The sequence below is a fragment of the Athene noctua genome, chromosome 1 (assembly GCF_965140245.1).
Source record: "Athene noctua chromosome 1, bAthNoc1.hap1.1, whole genome shotgun sequence".
Lineage (NCBI taxonomy): Eukaryota > Metazoa > Chordata > Aves > Strigiformes > Strigidae > Athene > Athene noctua.
Genome location: NC_134037.1, coordinates 97,535,238 through 97,555,855, shown reverse-complemented (window position 1 = coordinate 97,555,855; position 20,618 = coordinate 97,535,238). Strand labels below are relative to the sequence as shown.

Below are 20,618 nucleotides of genomic sequence, written 5' to 3'. Positions count from 1 at the left end.
ATATTCCAGACCTGAAAAGCTTCCAACAAAGTTCCTCTAAAGAAAAATGACAAAATATTGAAGAGGGAAAAAGGAGGGAAAATGTCTGGTTGGGTGTTTCTTAAATTAACACAAAATAACTAGGGCAAGGCCACCAGTGAATTTTTTTAACCCATTACAAGAGCTGCATTTGCAACCAAGGTTATGAACCCCAAACAAGAGACAGTGCACCATTGATCCCAGCTGGCACTTTCTGAAAGAAACTGTTGTTTGTACAACAGAGGATGCTGTGGATCCTCTCTGAGAAGGACTGGTGGTGCTAGAACACCTGCTCAACACTTGTCTTTGACTCTTTACCATGAAAAATTTTTTTCCCCTTTCTAAAAGGAAATGTGGAAGTTTTAAAAGTCTTGGGAAATATGAGTGTGAAACTGGTCACACCATGTCTTTTAACTTAAGCACAACAAAAGTGTTGCTTTCTGGATTCTATTTAATTGCAACCTCCCTGCCCTTTCATTTGGTGCCTTCATTTTGTGTCCTAAGCTACTGTGTACTATAATTAGTCTCTGTCTTTCCTTCCAGAAGCACTTCCATTTCAGCAATAACTAATATGACTCTTGCTTTTTAGACTTGTTTATCTAGTTCAGTTTTAAAAGCATGTAATCAGTAGGGCTTTTGAGCTAAAGAATAGCCCTTGTGGTACTGCAGTCAGGCCTGTACTACATGAATGCTATAGCTGAAGTAATTTCTTTGTCTTCCCAGTAACCGAGAGGTAGCACTACTTGTCCTACTATGCATTTGGAAAAAATTTGGAGTTGGAGGTGGAGAAGAGGGGAAGTTTGCTTTGTAAAAAGATAGGAAAAATGTAAAGAGAAATTTTTGGAAGGTCTTAAAAAGGGCAAAAATAATAGGAAATACATAAGGTTTTACTTATGTGCAGAACGTGTGAAGACTCTACGGAGTTAAGGTTGAGATAAAAGGCCCTAGGGAAACTACAGTCCTAACAGCGACAGCCCCCCCCAGCTATCCAGAAGCCCCCTGTTTTTCTGCTCTCTTTCTAACAGTTCTGGCTGCCTGCTTGCTTTTTGCAGTATTCTCACATGGCTACATGGCAAGGTCCAGGGAAAAGCTCTGTTTTAGCCCTGCTACCTTCTCCCAGCACCAGCATTTTGGAAGATATGGCACCCAGTAAGTCCTCTGTTACCTCCTCCATCTCATGAATGAGTTCCCAGCTGTCTGCTTCTGTTCCTACCAGCTGCAGTGTCTGGTCTGTTTAAGTTTGTAAATTGCTTTGAGATCCTTCAAGATGAAAGGTTCTACTTAAGCAAGATCGTTATCGTCTTCTGCATTTCTCCACTCCCTGTTCTCAGCTCAAGCTTCTTGTCTCATCTCAACTTGGGGTCCTGCACAGAACTCAACATTCCCAACTCACAGCAACACAAAGCTTACACACAAATTTCAACTTCCAATCCTTGAGTTGTTTGACACCTCTCAGAGTACTTCAGAGCTGAAGGTTAAATATATGTATTTTCCTGAACCGATGCCAAAATACTTAGCACTTGCCACACTGAGATCGTACTTCTGCATTTGCGTCTGACTTTATGTTATTTTGTGTGCTTCAAGAGACTGTATAGTTCTCTTCCTCCCACTTCTGAAGTACTTACTCATTCTAGGAAGCATTCCAGCTACAATGTTGTTCTGTGATCCTACACTATATTCTTATAGCCATACTTTGTTCATGTTCTTGTGGTTAAACTGTAAGCCTGTCAGGGCAGGGATTTCACTCCTGTATGGTGTAGTGAACGTACAGAGTAGAACCCTGACAGGACTTCAGATGGCTCTCTCTGTTCAAAGACTCATAGGCAGTAATATGGTGTTTGGACAGGAGAACCCCTTTTCTGTTCAGCTGCACGTCTAGGTGTCGTCTTCATCTTCCATATTTTATCTGACCAGTAAGAAAATTTTTTCACTGTATAGTATCTATGTGTGTTTATTCCCAATGTCATTCACATTCCAGTGAAATTTCCCTCTTTCCTATGAAAGTGAGGTCATCTTAAACCTGTGTTTATGATACTGCAGTCATTTCCATGGCAGTAGACTATGATATCATCAGTGGAGGATTATGACTTTCCTATGTGTGTTAGCTATTAAAAATTATGGTTTGTGAGATAAAACTGGTGTTTACCAAGCTTTTAGGTTTAGTCCATATGAGGCAGGGAAACTATTGCTTAATTCACTAGAGAGTTCACTTGGGTAATGGAGTAAATGAATCCAGAAACATTTTGATCTTAGCAGGTGATACGTTTTGGGGGGTATATTTTCCTAATGGGAGAAGAAAATCAGCTACTCCATCTTGTGTTCTCCTGCCTGGCTAAGAACACTTGTCTGAAACACCATGGGACTCACTGTTTTGTTATTCAGAGCTACTTAAATGCTTGACTTAAAATATCACAATTTTCTAGTCTCTTTAGACTGGCATTTTTCCCCTTTGGAGGTCAGTAAGCTATTATACACTACCCACAAAAGTAAAACATCGTAGTTATCAGTCTTTTCATCTTTTTAATGGGTGTCTGATTTGCCAGCTATTGGTACTTGAATCTCTTTGTTGAACCTTCCTAGGCACGTACATGCTTTCTTATGGGTTGGTGACAGCAGAGGCCAGTTTCAGCGCTGCAATGGTGAAAGAAAATTCATTAATTTAAAATTCAGTGTCCAGTGTTAAAACAGTTGCTAATGCTGCAAGATGGAAACAGTGCGTTCACAACATAATTTATTTCATCCTTTCAAATACTTCAGAATTTTTAAGCCAAGGAAGTAGACTTTTCTAAACAAGAGTGAAAAGGAAGGGAAAAGACATTAGATAAAAGTTTATAAAGAACATCATTAGTCTAAGTATTGCAACACAAGACACAATTTGTAGCCATTTTTTGCTAGGTTAATTACAGAAATACACTATACTTGTGCACATTTCAGCCTGTGTGTTTTCCCACATAACAGAAATGAACTTTCATAAAATATCAGCTCAAATAATCTGGGTCAGAACATTAGAAAAAAATCTCAAAATAGTGTGCCCTGATTACATACAAGACTGGCATGTGTCCACTTTCACAGAAAGTCTAGGATGTGAAAAGGTTCTCCCTGAAATTATTATCATGTTAGTAACTACAGTAGAAAGGAATTCCTTTTTCCGTTGATGTTCATGGAAACAGAAACAAGGTGGAATGGAACAAAAGATAGACAGGAAGAATTATTACATGTAGTTTTTGGAGACTAAGATTACTAATGCCATAACAGACCTGGCCCAGAGTTACTAAGCGTAGAGTCAGGTGATGTTACAGCAGCGTCCTGAGTGTGTAGCGTTCCTGCTGAGCCTGTCTGGAAAACCCAGGGTGACACCTCTGTTTGGAGAAAATTAAGAGTCAGGAAATAATAACATTATGGTCAGGGAAGAAGTTGTTGAGATAAAAGCTTGTTTACTAATTGTCCAATATCAGCATCAGGAGTGAGGGGTTTGTGTTCATTTCTGCTACAGAAAGATGTCATTTTATCTCAGCAATACACAATAGCATATGGCCATGGCTTCACATTGTAACATCCCACTTTACAGATAGCACAACTGTTGCCTTTTGCTTTCTCTACAGTTCTTAGACATCTGTGCAGTTCCAAGTAAATAGCATGCAAAACAGTGATGCGCTGGACTGGCATTGTCAGTACTTCAGGGTATTCCTTGGGCTTCTGCTGTGTCCCAATGATACAGATTGGATATTATGTTGTGTTATGAATGTACCTATAATTTATTGCTCCAGTGAATACTCTTTTACCATATAACTCCCATGGTTTTTTTTCTTGTTTTGGTTATTGTCCCTGCCATTATTGTTAATTCCTTTTGACTATTTAAAATAAAACATCTCTTTCCTTTTCAGTCTGGAGGTGTTTGCCATACAAGATTCACGACAGTCAAAAGGAGAAATTGTCTAAAGGAACTCCTTTGGCAGTATTTGTCACAATAAACAGTTGTTAGGCACTATATTTTAACATCCAACACTGAGAATATTGTATTTTCTCCCCCTTTATGAGCCACAGAATGATATGATTAATAGTTCTGTCTTGTTAATGAATTACTAGCTGGCTGTACTGTTAATGGAAATAACCATTTTCCTAGATGCATTTCTAGACATAAATATCTTTGGGTGAATTTTAGTACTCCTGACAGTAAAGAGCTGCTGGCACAAATCAAAAGCTGCAATAAAAATCGTACAGAGTCAGTGGTAACAAATTTGTGTAAAAACACTCTGGGCAGGCACATATATATGATGTTGCCTCTAGGAGCTGTCTGAGCTGTTCTTTCCATAGGAGTTTACCAGTAAGGTTTTGTTTGCTTATTTTATGTGGCTCCAGTTGTTAGCCCCTATATCAAGCTGCAGTAAGTTACTTGATGCTGACATCCCTGGTTTCTTCCAAGCCTAATATCATATACTTTGAGCCTGAAGAAAATACAAAATGGTTTTTCACTAGTATGTTGCCTAAGTAGGTGCAGCTTTATAGAACACGTTGATCTTTGTGACAACTAATTATAAAATATAGAAGTTGGTAATGTTCCTGAATATATTAGGTGTGCACTTTCTTCTGGGTTTTATTATTTCTTCTTTCCGTTTCTGACTTCAGTCCATTTTTTCTCCATTTTTCCTATACTAGATCAATAGTATGTCATCCCTGAACAATCTCTGATTTCCTCTTATTTGCATCCACCTCTCTTGTTGTCTTTCTACATCATGTTCTTACAGTGTACTTCTTTTCTCTATTGCTCTTTTCCTGCTTCTCATCTTTCAAAAAATAACTTTTGCTTCCAAAGAATTATAATTCCCTTTTGCTAGTTTATTCCATCCATCACTTGCTATACTTCCTATCCTCTCTCAGATCCCTGTTTTTACAAAATGCATAAACCTTGATATCTAGTATAAAGAGCAGAAAGAAAAAAGCATGTTGGTCAGAGCTGAAAATAAAGGATGGGAAGGAATAGGTAAGACAGAGCAAGTTCAGTATTCATGTGGAAAGACAGGCATTTTCCATGTTCTCAGCTGTAATGAGAGTGAATATGCCTTCCTTCTTCTAATTGTCTGATCCTGTTAGTATTATTAATTGGGAATATCCTGTTAGTATTGCTTTAGTATTGCTCTTTGGTTTTTTGTGGTTTTGTTTTGGTTTTTTTTTCCCCCAGAAAGAACAAAGTGAAAAATGACCTGTTGGGAAAAAGCAGTTGGTGGTTTTGCTGGAGCTCATAGTAATCCATATAGAGGCAGCAAAAATGAGCAGATTTTTCTTCAGTTCTCATTCACTGTTACTCATTAAATTCTGGGCATTAGTAGAGATGTGGGAATTGTCCATCACAAGCCAGGTTTATACAGAACTACACTTTTCTGATTTGCAGAGATCTGCTTCCCTAAGAGACCTTAAATGGTGAAAAAGTTAAAGGTACTTACCTAGAGGAGATTCCTAAATGTCACCTTGGCCAAATGTCACCTTGGCCAGCAAAGCCCAGGCACCCCTCTCCACCCTGCACATTCTTATCTTTGCCATGCAAGTCTTAATGTTATTGTAAGCCAAGATTTTAGTAGATGCCTTTATAATTAGATTGAACCTCAGATAAAGCTTTTTTAAATCAATGAATCAAGGGTAAGGTATTTCAAAGTAAAAACTTGTCTACTGAAGGCACTGTGAATTTAGCCCTGAAGTGGTCAGGTAGTAGGACTGGATAATGATTGTAGGTCCCTTCCAACTGAACTGAACTGAACTGAACTATTCTATTCTATTCTATTCTATTCTATTCTATTCTATTCTATTCTATTCTATTCTATTCTATTCTCGTGTTATGTTTAAATATATTGATTACATTTATTATCTATGATACGAGTAAGTATACATAAATAAGTATTGTTTTGGTTATACTTTCTGTTTGTGACCCATATGGATTATGTAGAAAGCACTGTACTTACAAACGATGAAAAATATCATACTTGCCAAAATTATTGTCCTGGGTGTGAGCTTTTAGAGCAACATCTTATTGAAGAAAATTATTAATATTTGGAGTGTACTGTACTTCATCTTGATGACTATTTAGCAAGAACACATCTATGATGTTGCTCTTAATATTCTAGTTTATAAAGCACAATATGCTTGTGTGCAAAATGGCAATAGTGTATGTGGGGTTCCTTTTTTATTTTTTAAATAAAAAGACTAGAAAAGACTGATGACAAGATTTGTAGGGGGGTCAGTAGGTGCTCTATTTTCTCTGTGATAGTAAAGCAGAAGCATAGATTACTTTCTTGATTTACCAGTATATAAAAAAATTATGATGACAAGAACAAGGACTCAGTGGCCTATCTACTCAACCATATTATTTCCAATTTGTTCCTTTTTGTCTGATAAATCCTTTCTTTAAGTGGTAGAGAAAAGATTAATGTTCACATGTGTCTTATTGATCTTAATCTGTCCTTGAGCATGCAAAGATCACTCTTCGGGTTGCAAATGTTGTTTTGTGATTTTTTTTTTTTTTGCTTTAACCCTGGTATTTCATGATATAATGTTCTGTTCAGCATAGGAACCGTAGGCAGCCTTCTCCAGTGCTGGGTGAGCACAGCATGTTTCAGAGACAGTCTATTCTAACATTGCCATCAGATTGCCTTGAAAATAATTATGTAACTGCACTTCCAAAAATAATATAATCAAGAGACATCAATGAAGAACAACGTGGGAGGCAAATAAAGTTAGAGAGTAGTAATTTTGAAAATTTCCACAATCTTTCTTAAATACAAAACAGATGTTTGGTAAGAATGATGGAATGTTTGCTGAGACTTAAATATCTGAAGATAGATTCATATTTGGGTTTTTTTTAATCTCTTTAGAGCTTCAAGTTTGGAATTAAACATTCCACAGATTATGAATTCATCAGTGTTGTGCCCACTTTTTCCCAAAATTTAACAATTTAAATTGTGAGGAAAAGTTACAGGTTTGTTGTTTTATGAGAAAGCTTTTTACTTTTGTCAGTCAGTCCAATAAATAATTTCTTTGTGTTGAAGGTTTCATACTCCTAACATAATTTAGGAATTTTGATCTCTTGGTGATACCATCATTTCACTGTAGTACAGTGTGCTACTGTAAATGCTTCAGGACATTCATCTGGATGCCTTCTTGTTTATTTAATCTCCTAATATCTAGGAGAGTAAAATTTGCTTCTGTGCAAGAGGGTCAGCAGAAATGTTCGTTGAAGTTCTACTTGAAAAACTGTGGACATCTGTTCTCATTCAATGAGTTATGAATTTTGGTGTTTTTAAATTGACCTTGTGATTGCACATAGAAGAGGATTATCAGTCTTGTGTCCTAGTAGTCTCAGCCATTCATTTAATTTTCTCCTCTGCTAGAGATTTTCACCATTTGTTTCATTTCAGCTGTTTACCCATTCAGTAATGAGATCTACAAAACAGTTTGTATTTTAAAAATGTATACAGATATTTGTGTTCGATAAAAGATATATTTTCTCTCATAGCAAAACTGATTGAAAAGATTCTTGCTGCTCTGCACCAATTCATTTACTTGTGTCGTGGTGACAAACTGTATGTCGTGTAAAATCATCCGGGTTTAAAAAAAATCTCTGAATGGATGCTGGGGTAAAGCTTTTGCATCTCACTCCGCTACTGTGCTTCAGCATTGTCCTACAAAAGGATGACTCTTTAAGCATTGATGATTTTGCCTGGTACCAGTTTGGGTAATGTTTCTACACTATTCATTACTGTGAGCTAGAGAGAAAACCCAGACCATCAAATATCCAAGCAATAACCAATTACATAAATTGTCTGAAAACTTACATTTTTTTAAAGAAAAACTTAATCATGTTCAGGGAGATAGGGGGAAGAAAAACCAGAGATTTTCTGTGGCTTCTAATTGTCTCTTAACAATTTTTTCAGTCGTTAAAAATCTGAAGTGAGACTAAGAACCTAGAACCAGGTGGCCCCATTCTTAAACCAAGCTGTAGTTAACTAAATTCCTGAGGTAGTCTTTATAAATCTTGGAAGTTTTTTACCTTCCCATAAGATGTTTTAGTGGATTATTAAAAGGGATGAAAGCATAAACCAGTCAAAACCATGAGATTTTGAAAAGAATTGTGGTCTTTTTGTCTCTTTGTTATGGATACTTTCCCATAGCACATGTTCAAATCTTTAAAAATAAAGCTAGACAGAACAGACCAAGCCTAAACCAAAATGTTAAGCCAGATCTAAAAGAGGTCTGAGACTTTTTCACCACAATGTTGTACTAATATTCCTAGTTAGAGGCAAGAACTGTTCTCTCCTTTATATTTGTTGAGTTCTGAGAATCATGAAAGCCCAGTAAATTGTATGTACTAGACAGTGGCTAGTTACACCTACTGTAATCTCACAGGGATTTTCCCCGTTCTAGGGAATTCCCAGGAGGAGACAAAGAGCCAATTTTGTTCAGTGATTCAAAGAGAACAGAATCAAAGCTAGGTTGTAGACCTTTACTTTGTATTCATTTTTATTAAGACACTTCTAAATGCAGTTTTTCTGCTATTATTTTGATACCCCTGATTATCTTCACCTTTCTTCAGGAAAAAAAAAAAAAGTCTGAATGTTGCTTCTGATAAATGACAGTCATTTTAGATAATGTGCTATCTAATCTAACGTATAAATTCTCTTCCCCTCTGAGTTGCCTGATGAGAGTATTTTCTTTTTTTAGAGGAAAATGCTTATGTACTTTTCTATTTTCTTCTCATGCACGTCATTTCTCAGAAACATGCTGATACTTTATGCTTTTCTTCAATATGTCTAATGAACTAAGTATACTGTACTTAGTTCAGTACTGTAATTAAACCTTAGTTACATAGCGTTCATTGTTTTCAACATACAAAATAGTATCAAGTCAAAGTTTCAACTCTGGCTTAGGGCAGTCTGGCTGTACTGCTGCCAGCAAAGGCACTCCTGCTCCTCCCCTCACTCACCACCTCCACAGTCCTGCAAGTTTTGGCCCACCCTGGCTGCTGTACAGTAAGTTGGACCAATTTGCTGATCTAAATTAAAGTGACCCTTGGAACAAAAATGTTTTGAATTAGGAAGCTCCATGAGCAATTAAAGCAATGCAAGAGAAGAAACACTGGGAAAATACTGCTGAGGGGACGGCATGGTTGTACATCAGCTTAAGCTAACAGTAATAATACATATTTATAGTACTTTCGTGTGTTGAAAACAATGAACAGACACTGGTGAGGTGTCAACAATCGGAAGCAAACCGTGATTAATTTCAGGATTAATTTATGCAAATACTGCTAATATACATCTCTCCCTTTCCCCTCCTTCCTTCTTTAGACTATCACTGAATACGATCTAGTCACTGCTTAGATGGGAACTTTTCAAGAAAACCCAGAATACCAGGGTAAGGGGCATTAATGACTCAGTAAGTTGCACTTTCACCTCTGATTCAGTGCTTCAAGACAGTAGTAAAGGGTTCTGTTCTGTTTCTAATGCCAACCTTCCAAAGGGTTGTCTGTCTAAAAATACAAATTCTAATCAGCTCAAGCCTTTAAAGTAACTTGTGGCACACACTTACTGGAAGAGTCAGTTGAAGTTACTGCAATGGTGAGACTCTTACATGTGTACTTTTATTCATCCCAAACCTCTGAAATGTAGGTGGACGTAAGATTCTTCATGGACAAATGTGGGCAGCATTTTTGTGCGCTTTACATTTAAATATTATTTTGTAAAAACTCGGTTTAAATTCTGAGTGATTATTTTCCTTTATTTGTAATGTCCAAAGTATTTCAGGATGTTTCAGCATGAACTTTCTTCTATAAATACGACTCAGTAATATGGTGCACAATTTAAAAAACATACTATATAGTAATTTTATTTCACATCTATTTAAGTGTTGGGGGTTTTCAAGTTTAGTTTCTGGTTGTCCATAAGATGTGAGAGCTCAGTATCCGTTGTACCATTTATCCTCTCAAAGCTGAGCAGAATTTGTCACATAAGGAAAGAGTAGTGTGTTGGATAGCAACTTATGTTTTTCAGGTCAGCGTTTTCAAATTACATCAAAGTTGTAAATGGCTTTACAAAACATTTTGTGTAACAATTCTGAAAGCCAGTGTGACGGTTTTTCTGATTAACTTATTTAGCCTAGTTTTGAAGTAGCATTAGCTTTTTCATCACTTTTAGGCTATTTTGAGTATTCTTTGTGGTACCAGCAATAAGCCAAGAATTTATAGGCTTCCTTAATCATACAGATTACTCATCATTGCCTGCTCATAACAGAAGCCTGAAATGCTCATTAAAATTGTCTGATGTGAATCAAAAGTTAGTATAGTTGCAGAATTAAATGACAAGAGAATAGTAGTATATTAGCAAAAAATAATTTCTTAATACCTGCTTCAGTGAAAGTGAAACCTGATATATAGATCAGTACTCTGAATTTGTTTAATATGGATAATAAAAATAGGCTTCTGGAATGGAGAATTGGTCCAAAAGGATTGGTGATCATGCCTGAAATGTAGTAAGGTGGGTTTTTTGTTTACAGTGAGCTACAGGAACTTGCTGGATGTTCTTGCCTAGTCTGTGAGTCTATTTTTAAAATTTACTAATTATAAATCTGTTCCATCTTGATCCTTTGCCCCTTGCCTTGTACCTTTCCATCAAAACAATAAAAAAGGTCATCTCCCTGTCTTCAGCAAGCTCTTTGATTCCCACAGGCAATTGTTGTGCCATGCTGCTTGAAACATCGAGGCCCAGATTCTCATCTTGCTAAGCCTGTTTTTTCACCAGTGCAATTATGACGCTTCCATTGGAGTTGAATGTTGATGCCAACATAACTGAGAGAAGAATCGAGTCATGGTCTGGTCACTGTTAAAACAAGAATATGAATGGTTGAATGTACTTCTTGAAAATGCATATGAACTCAAGAGAAGCACTGTTTGCAGATGTCTGCTGGGATGTCGCAATTGTTAATCTTTGTCTGAAAATGCATTAGCTTTTTGTGGAAACAAATTCTATTTAGAATAAGATATAATCTCTGAAAACCACCCTAAGGATGGAAAATGATTTGAGACTTGATACCATTTTCATACTGCAGAATTTAAATAAGACAGTGTGAGCTAGTGGATTGAGCTGATCTCTATTTTTGGTTTTGCCACTGGCTTCTTGGCTGACCTGAGGCACAAAAAGGCAAAATGACTTGCCTAAGTTTCACACCCACAAAACAGGAATGTTGTTCTGCTTTTTAAAGCATGGTGAGATCTGTGGATGAAGGGAATTATACAAGAGCTGCTATTGCTATTTCTTACCAAGGCTGAGTGAAGCAACTATTGTTTACTGAATGGCACATAATTTTAGAAGTACCCTGGCGCTGGCTGAATAGGAGTTCCTCAGCTGAGTTTTGGGCCTTCATTGTCTGGTCCACAGCCATCACTACTTTGACTTCCAGTGGTGAAAATAGTGATAAATTATAGATGTTACCATTAATAAACATTATTTATCTACACTCATTACACCTTGTTCCCTGAAACCCTACAGTTACTCATTGCTGTAAACAACCTGCCAGATGCTGCTGTGGGCAAACAGTTTTAATTTAGCAACCATTTATATATATGTAAGGTGCCTATAAGTCACTTGTAAAAAGCTTTTGTATTTTTATTTGAAATAGTTTAAACATTTCCCAACAGAATGTTCCAGGCCCTGCCTCTCTGGAAACAAAATGAGTGCCATTAGCTGCATGTGTGAGCCTTCTGGGGTTTCTCTGTGGTGACCCACAGAAAATAAACCTGCTGGCTGGGTACTGTACCCTCACACTGAAATCTGGGGTGCTCTATTAGTGAGCATCCCTACTTAGAGTCTGCATCCCTGCCTAGATCTCTCTGGAAACTGTAACTATGGATGAAACACAGACCCATAATAACTCCTTCTAAGCAAAAATCTTAATTTCCGGGAGTTCATTACTTGTTTGGCTTCGCTAGTTTGATTTTAGGTTTTCCTGATTTCCTAATGATCCTAAATCTTTGGACTGATGGAGGCTGGAATTGAAAATTAGTAGGAAAAAAAAATGTTTGCTTTTTCCAGAGAATTTTCAATAAATCAGGCTGTGCTCCTTCATTAATTCCATAAGATTTTGCAAACACCGACATGCCCCAGAAGTTGCAGCATAAACTCAGAAAGTAATACACACGTATTCTTCATATCCTTTTCAAAAATCATTCTGTAGTCATTTGCTAGTGCAGAAGCATGTCACTTTTTTCCTGAATTGAAGGGCTGGCAATTTTGAAGTTGTTGTAAGATGTATTGGTAAAATAATATTATAAATTTACTAACAGAGCTGATGCTAATCTCTTCCTCATTAGTGTAGACTTTCATTCTTTCAGACTCCCCTTCCCCACTCACCATTTATTTCCTGCAGACTTCTGGAAACCTGTCTAAGCTAACTGTCATTGACTGAACAGGTTGCTAGTACATCGTAGGAGGCCTTCCCTCCACACACGTTGTGAACTTGTTTGTAGCTGAAGAGAGAAGGAATTACATTTTTAAACCTTGTGCCTGGAATGTATGGCTTGAGGAGGCAGAGATTTTGGTAATCTCAGAGTTGCAAACCCAGCTTTGAGTTATGTATTTTAACAGAAGTAGCAAAAGTAAACTAGCCTTTTGCATTAAGAGAAATTCTTCTACATAGTCTTGGTGGTGACTTTTCTTCCTTTCAACTTTTGCTGGAGATAGCAAAGCATCTGGCAGGGTTAACAAAATTACAGTTTTGTTTTGTTTTTTTTCCAAAATGGAAATGAAACCAGTACACTCCTGATGGGTCTCTGCTTGTATTAGTGCATCTGGTTCTGGGCACTCATCACCAGAAGGATGTAAGTGTAATTGGTCTTCGTTCAAGAAACAACAAAATGCTGAGAAGTTGCAAAGTTTGATTTGTAAGAGAAAAACTTTAAGAAGTTAATATGTACAGTGCGCCTGAGTGACAGCAGAGGGGAGGAAAGTTTTGATAACAATCTACAATTTTGAGGAGTGTAAACACCAACAAAGTGAAAAATTACTTAGGGTGGTTCAAGAAGGTATAATTAGATGTAATGAAATTAAATGAACAATAAATAAACTTGAGCTGAATGTTACAGTAAAACAACATGAGCAGTGAGACCTATAGATTTATTATTTATCTGTATTGAGTTAGCACTGGAGAATCCCAGTCAGGGATCAAGTGCTTCTTTTCCTGTAGAATCATGAAACACGAACAAAAGAAATGCAGTCCCTCTCTTGAGTAATAAATGAGAAGCTTGACTGGGTGGCATATAAGGAATAAATTTAAACTGGTGGGATGTGGAGCAGGGACCCTAAAAGGTGTTTCGAGTCTTTTTCAGTCTTGCTGGCTGGCTGTTGGACCATTCAGGATTATAAGAATGTAACTCTTATTTTGAAGATGTTTGTTATTTTCAGTCACCAATGTTTGTAAATATTGCTTTAAATTGGAATAGCCTTACTACACGATTGCCAAGAGCTGGAGAAACTATCCTTGGACATAAGTTTTTCATTGGTTTTGGTGGGAAAGGAGCCAACCAGTGTGTCCAGTCTGCTCGACTTGGGGCCAAGACCTCGCTGATCTGCAAGGTAAGCAATGACTTGCTCTTGGATTACAGCTGAACCAAAAGTTCATGCAAATTCCAGTAAACCTTTAGGTGACTTACAGAAAAGTTGTGGGTGTTATTTTTTTTTTTAATCCCTCTCTAATTCCCTTTTCTTTTAGGTATTTGAGCTATAAATTTAAGCATGGAGGAGGCTGTTTTAAAAGCACTGCCAGAACCAAAGACTAGTTGGCTAGAGATCTGGCAGAAATTGCATATAAAGAAGGATTGCAAAACTGAGATTGATGTACCATGGAAAAGAGAACTGGAGAGAATTTGAGATGTTCGAAATTTAAGTAATCTTGGTTAGCCCCTCCTCTTTATGTTCCCACTGTTAAAACGATCAGGGCTTCACTGATGATATTCAGGTGATAAGGCACTATAGTCAATCTGAAGTTTACTTTGTAGATGATTAAAAGTCAGACATCAACAAGCCAGTAACCAATTTGAGAAGGAATATAAAACTTCATGCTTCAAGGGTTAAATCATTATCTCATTACTTGAGATTAGGATGAGATGTTCATGTCCAAATTCTAGCACCTTTGTGTGCTATGGGAATTTTGCCCACTTTTCTGAAACATCTGATATACAGCAGTTCCAAAAACTGGCTCACAGACCATTGGGCTGATTCAGCTTGGCATATACTATATTCTTAAAATGCTTTTCTTTGATTTTTGCATTAAACATTGTAAGTTTTGAGTGACCATTACTAAGGTTAAGATCCAGTTTTCTCTCTCTGTAGCCTTATTATCTATCCTGTGCTAACTGTAGATGAAACTTCAACTTGACTGGACATACTTTGTTTTTGCCATAGCTGGGGCAGATGCTAGATTTGTTGGATCGTTGTCTGTCAGCGATTTTTTGAGAAGTACTGGAAACATCTCAAGGAAGCCTTTCTCACTGGTTTTCCAATCCAATATTTAGGCTAAAGAATAGTAGCTATAACTCTAAATTACACCTGCAAGATTTCTGTGGGTCATTATCAGTAGTGGTTTTAGAGTGTAGGGGTTTTTTTATATTGGCAGTGTTTGTGCTTCTGTAATATTGTGTATATTTGATCATCTTTGCATTCAAGAACGATCAGATTCAAGTACAAGATGAACTGGCAATGAATTCCCTGCTAACATTTCCTGCTAAATGTTAAAGGGTTTTTTTCCACTGAAGTGTGAATTTTGTTTTATTTTTTAATGGTCTAGCCTTTGCTCAGTGCATGCATGTTTCTGGAAACATTTGCATTCCTAATAAAATTTAGCAGTTACTATAATTTCTAATTACTTTCCAAAATCATATTTATGATATTTCAGTAAAACCTAGTCTTCTTTCTTTCTTTCTTTCTTTCTTTCTTTCTTTCTTTCTTTCTTTCTTTCTTTCTTTCTGTTGTGTATTTATTGGAGAAAAGAAACAGCAGAGAATGACTCTAATATCTATAAATGACAGCATTTTGTATTTTTTCAATTTTAAAAGTTATTGTTTGCTTTTAAATTAAAAATACACTTTATAGCCTCACAAAATATTCTCATAACTGTACAGTCTTATATCTGCATAGGTCAATGGGCTGTAGTTAGTTTCTTGCTGAATAAACTGAGAAAAGTCAGGCAATACTGAATCATCATAATTCAATTCTTTTTACTTTAACAAGTCATCTTAAGTATTAAGTGGTTCTTAAAGCCAAATTGCCCCTCACACACACGATTCCCAACATATTTTATCCAGTACAGGTGCAATAATTGCTTCTTCAACCTGAAGTTCAAGGAATGGAATCAGTATTAATACTAGAGGGACATTCTGCTGGAGTGTGGCATCCTCTTACAAGGACTGTAATTTAAACAGAGTGCATGAACAAGAGTAGAGGTAGACATCTCAGATCAAGTGACAAGGCATTCTTCATACCTCAGAGCTTTAGAACACAGAAGAAGGCCACTGACTATTTGGTAAGGGTTTGAGAGAGGGATTTTTAAAATTACTTACAGTTATGACTAGAGATACCACAGAATACTGTGGATTTTAATGTAAAATCCAAGTACTGAGTTTGAGTAGTGGAAACACAAACTGTGTTCTGCTTTCTGCCTGGATGTCTCTGCAAGTGGCCACTGTTACTCTGGGTATGTATCCCAGTATCAGTCTTAAACTCCCCTCCTCAATTTGCCCAGTATTGATGTAATAGTTGCCAGTATTGATGGAATAATTGCCACTTCAAAAAGACAAGAAAGACAATGGTTCAGAGAAATGCAAATGACTACTGTCAGGGAACGAAAGGATCTAAGCAGATAAATTATTTGCTCATGTTCAAACAAGAATTCAGTTGCAGTACTGAAAAATGAACAGTGGTCTTGAGAGATTCCAAACTCCCAAAACTATTCTTTTTTTTTTTTTTTTTTGGTAGGGCCATTACCAAAAAAATCTGCTAAACATCCTAGATGAAGATGGTGAAGGGATTTTGGTGTGAAAGACATTGTATGTGCTGAAAAAAATCCTGTTTTGCTTCTGACTAACAATTTGGAATGATCCTCACTTAAGCCCCAGCTGCATTTGATTCCTACTTAGAAATAGGAAGTGCTGTATTACCATGCTCTATGTAGTCTTCTCTCTTTAGATGATCTGTAAGCCGAATTTAAGTGCTGTAAGCCTGAATCCTCACTTCATTGTAAGAATACAGCTATATCTCAAGTACAGCCCAGAATATGATGGATGTCTTTAGCTGTTTTTTTTTTCTTTTGTTTTACTGTCTTATACTTGTCTTTAGTAGCCGTTTAATTCCCTAATGAAGAAAAAGAGTAAACACTCTCTAAAAAAGGAGCATATAGAATAGATTAAACAAACAATTGTGAAGAGGTACATGTTTTTGTTGTAATTTATTTTCAGATACATATGAGTTTGATTCTCTAAGCTGCTAGAATTTTAGCTGCTATGAGGCCAGCCGGCTCTTCTAGCTCCACATGGAAAACATGATAGTAAGCAGGGAAAACCCAGATTGAAAAATACCAGTGTAATTCTAATATGCAAACTAGGTGACCATAATGCTTGTACAAACGGCTATTGTTGTTAAGAACTCAAGGAAGAAGAAATGCTATTTCAGCACATGCAATGTTCTGTGGTCAGCAGACTAAGACATTTATTTTTCTGTTTACCCAATAATCTGTCTAGCAAGGTCTGTGCAAAAGCAGAAGATATTTAAAACAATGTTATATAATTTGACATGGTCAGTAAATATGCCTTTAATCTAAAATTAGTCTGATTCCCAGTACTCTGTCTTCCTTGGGGGTAAAGCCTGAATGGAAAGATAAGCCTTTGAAACACACTAGGATTGACTGGGTTGGATGCTGATGAACTAACATGGAAAAAAGTTTCCAGAGGAAAAGGACCTCCATGGACACCCTTCCAAGGGCTTCCCTCCAGCACTGAGATGTCTCGCTGTGAGCAAAAATACCACAGCTGATCTCAGCTGTTATATCAGTTGAACAATAAAGGATGCCTGTCAGTCAGTTATGTAGGACCCACAGCTGCAGGAAGGAAGTTTCAGTTAAGCTTTTGGAAAATGGTTATGAAATATTTTGTTGTTGAAATAACTGAGCAAATCCCGAGATTTGTTGTAGAAGTTTTGTAGCAGGGAGGGAGGAAGAAGGTGATACAATCAAGCAGAATGCATTCCAGTAGTACAACTGTTAGGCTGCAGAGGTGAGCACGACTCAGGTTTAAATTGCATATGGCTGCAGTCATCCAGCCTAAAGCAGTCAGTCGGAAGATGCAGCTTCTGACAACCCGCCCTGTCTGGCAAAGTGGGAGTAGTCAGAGATACAGAAATATTCTAATATGCAAACAATGAATAACACAGTGACCAAAGTAAATGTTGTTGGTTTTGTTGGGGTTTTTTCCCATGTACTGAAGGAATGTTCTGTCTGGTTAGACTGTTTTGAGCTAAATTGCTGTCCTCCTTTGGTAAAAGACTGGCACCATCCCTAATAATAACGCTTTAGTAAAATCCCTTATAGAACTGTAGGAAATGAAAGTATGTTTCCAAACATGGTTTTGCAATAGAGTATGTGGGGAGAAGGATCATCTGTCCATGACCCTTTAAAATTTACAATTCTGAATCGCGGGGTTTGATTGTTGTGATCACTAGCTAGTACTCGGGCCTTCTCTGAGCTTGCTAAAGAACTGAGCAGGCAATAGAGGCGGCTGTTTTGTGCTTCCAAAAACTCAAATACACTGTTAGGTATTTAGACCTGTTTTATGAGAAGATGGCTCATTAGTGTAATTCCTTCATTGTCTGGACCATGACTAGGATCTTGATTTGGCTTCTAATCTGAAAGATGGTGTTTTCTCTCTTCCTGTAGCATTGGTCAGTAGTTGATACTGCTCAGATACAGAACTTACTCTTGGAAGTGGGAGCACTCACTATGAATCCTGAAGACATAGGCTGAAAGTGGTGAATTAAAAGCTATGTTGGCTTTATAAATATATTTTAAATTCTATTTTGACATTAAGCAAGTTATGCCATTTTTTTTCTCCTTATACATCGTCTCCTTTGTTCAGCTTGTGTAGTGCAACAAAAAGAAATGTTTATTAGTCTGAACAAACAGCAAGCAGAACTCTGTTCAGCTGAAAGGATTAGTGGAGCTGAAATTACAAGCTCTTTAACTTGCTGTTAGAAAAACAATAGAACATAGCTTGACTCCCTAACTCAACTGGATCTGCTGTTGCTGGATAAAGCAAGCAAAAAATGTTGAATTTGTAAACAGTACATTTAGTACTGAGAATCATAGAAATCAGCATGCCATGTTTATCGTCACTTTCTAACGGATAACAACGTTTTGGTATTTTTCCACCAAGGATACTTGAAGTAGAAAATTCAAAATAGGAACTACAATTAAGAACGCACCAGAGTTGCTATAAATGCTTTCAATTCAAAGCTGAATAATTCAGTACACTTTCAGATTTTACAATCTCCAGAAAGTTTCACTGCCAAGGGAATGCAGTGATTGTAAGAAAATGAAACTTGAATATGGTGACATGGGTGCAGGGGGGAGTTTTGTAATAGGGGAGAAAACTGCAGAACGCTAATCTTATTGTTTATTAATACTATTAATACATCTTTACTATTAATTATTCGTTTATTTATAAGGCAAAGTGCTGCAAACCAGAAAGTGTATTCAAATTACATCAGAGAATTCTGTTGTCTAAAAATGATCTATCTATCCTCTCACCTTTCCGTAGAGAAAACTTATACTTTTATCTTTTGTATAGGTTGGGAATGATTCCTTTGGCAATGATTATGTTGAAAATTTGAAGAAGAATGGTATTTCTACAGGTAAAAATTTACTTTAAAGAAACTTTTTGTATTATTTTTAAGCTTTAAAAATTGGTAGTGGAGGGATTATTTTATTCCCTTAATGGATATGCTTTACCATTCAGAACTATGAATAATTGTTTAGACGCAGCTGGGGAATGAATGGATATGGGTGAGAATATGAGGACTTATGAAAATAGCTGTATCACTAAAGATAAAATGTAATGTTATTACCTCCAAATCTCAGATGATTACATCAGTGCAAGTCACCTAATGATAACTTGCTGTTATGCAGTTGTTTAGGCTGGCATTAACGATGGTCATGCCTGGTGAGAAATAGAAAAATCCAGTCTGATTATTCATTCTCAATTTCATGTTAGGAGTGGAGGTATAGAGTGGAAATTCATTTGTCAACTCAGTACGTTTCACCTCTATTTTGTGAAATGACACATGCAGTCATTTTAGAGGCTGCAGCCAATGTTTGTTAACACACATACACACAATAATCAATGTTAAAAGGCTTTTGGGAAAAGGAAAATTAAGCATTCACAGTATTCTAGTATCTTTGAACCTTTGTAACCCTAATTCTCTCTCTGGCGTAAATGTATTACTGTGTGCTGCTTAACTACATGATCACATTTTTGTCTACATGACTCTTGTCTCCTTTAGCATGGACAAGGATGGACAGATGCAGTCACTAAGTGGCAATTTCATATTCCATTTATCTCTTCTGTTTAATGTGTAGCCACAAGCTTCATTTACTGCATTATTCAAATCCTGCTTTAAAGACAAAACTATCAGTATTTTGTGGGCGCTTTTATTATGCTTATCAGTATAGCATCTAAATATTTCACTAATGTATATACAGGTTTATTCATTGCATATCTTCCAACTTATGCAAGAAACCAGGAAAGGATACCATTAAAAGTGTCTGTTAGTCTACAGTTCTAAATCTCTCCAAAGCATGCCTACCTTGTGAATAAAGTCTCTGATTATGTAAATAATGCTATTATAAGACATAGCATGAAAATGTATGTTCCACAAGTAACCTTAAATCTCATGTTTTCTGATTTAAATGATTGAGCTTGCAATCTTAACATATTTTTTAAAAATCATCTTTATATCAGCAAAAGAAAAGTGTAGGGAAAAAATTTCAGAAATTTCATCATATTGCACTTCATTGATACCCAGATATATCAGTTGAAAGGTTGGAATGTTTAGGTCTAAGGTACCGATTTCTGCTGATTGAGTTAAAAATAAGAATGGTGCTAGATTGTCATCCCCGACGTTGATCAGCCCTGGAGGAAGATGGGATGTACTGCTGGTGAGGCTGGCCAGGATCCCACCTTGCATTCCAAGATGATTCCAGAGGTGATTCAGTGTGCACAGACCTTTTTGCTTAGGACTGTCTTATTTCAGTCCCTGGCTTTTCATCTCAGTTTAATCATTGTCAAGCCTATCCCTGTTGTTATACATAAGGATGCTGGGTACTGGATGAAAATCCTTACCGTAATGCAGTTCTGCCAACTTGCATATCCTGGATCCTTGTCATATGTCTGCATTGTTTACATTGCTCTTCTGTTTCCTAACATACCACCTTACCCTTTTTCTTTCCAATTTCAATCTGTTTTGTAATTTTCCCTTTTCCCAGTTTTCCTGTGCTCCACAACTTATCAGCTACCAGTG

At 36.7% G+C, this 20,618-nt stretch overlaps 1 protein-coding gene across 1 annotated transcript in view; it reads left to right on the top strand.

The window, feature by feature from the left end:
• RBKS (ribokinase) overlaps window positions 1-20,618 on the top strand; it is a 69,750-nt gene that overhangs the window by 5,532 nt on the left and 43,600 nt on the right. The window contains exons 2-3 of the mRNA XM_074897060.1: window positions 13,499-13,631; window positions 18,890-18,953. Coding sequence (XP_074753161.1) covers window positions 13,499-13,631; window positions 18,890-18,953 — 197 coding nt within the window. The remainder of the gene's footprint in view (window positions 1-13,498; window positions 13,632-18,889; window positions 18,954-20,618) is intronic.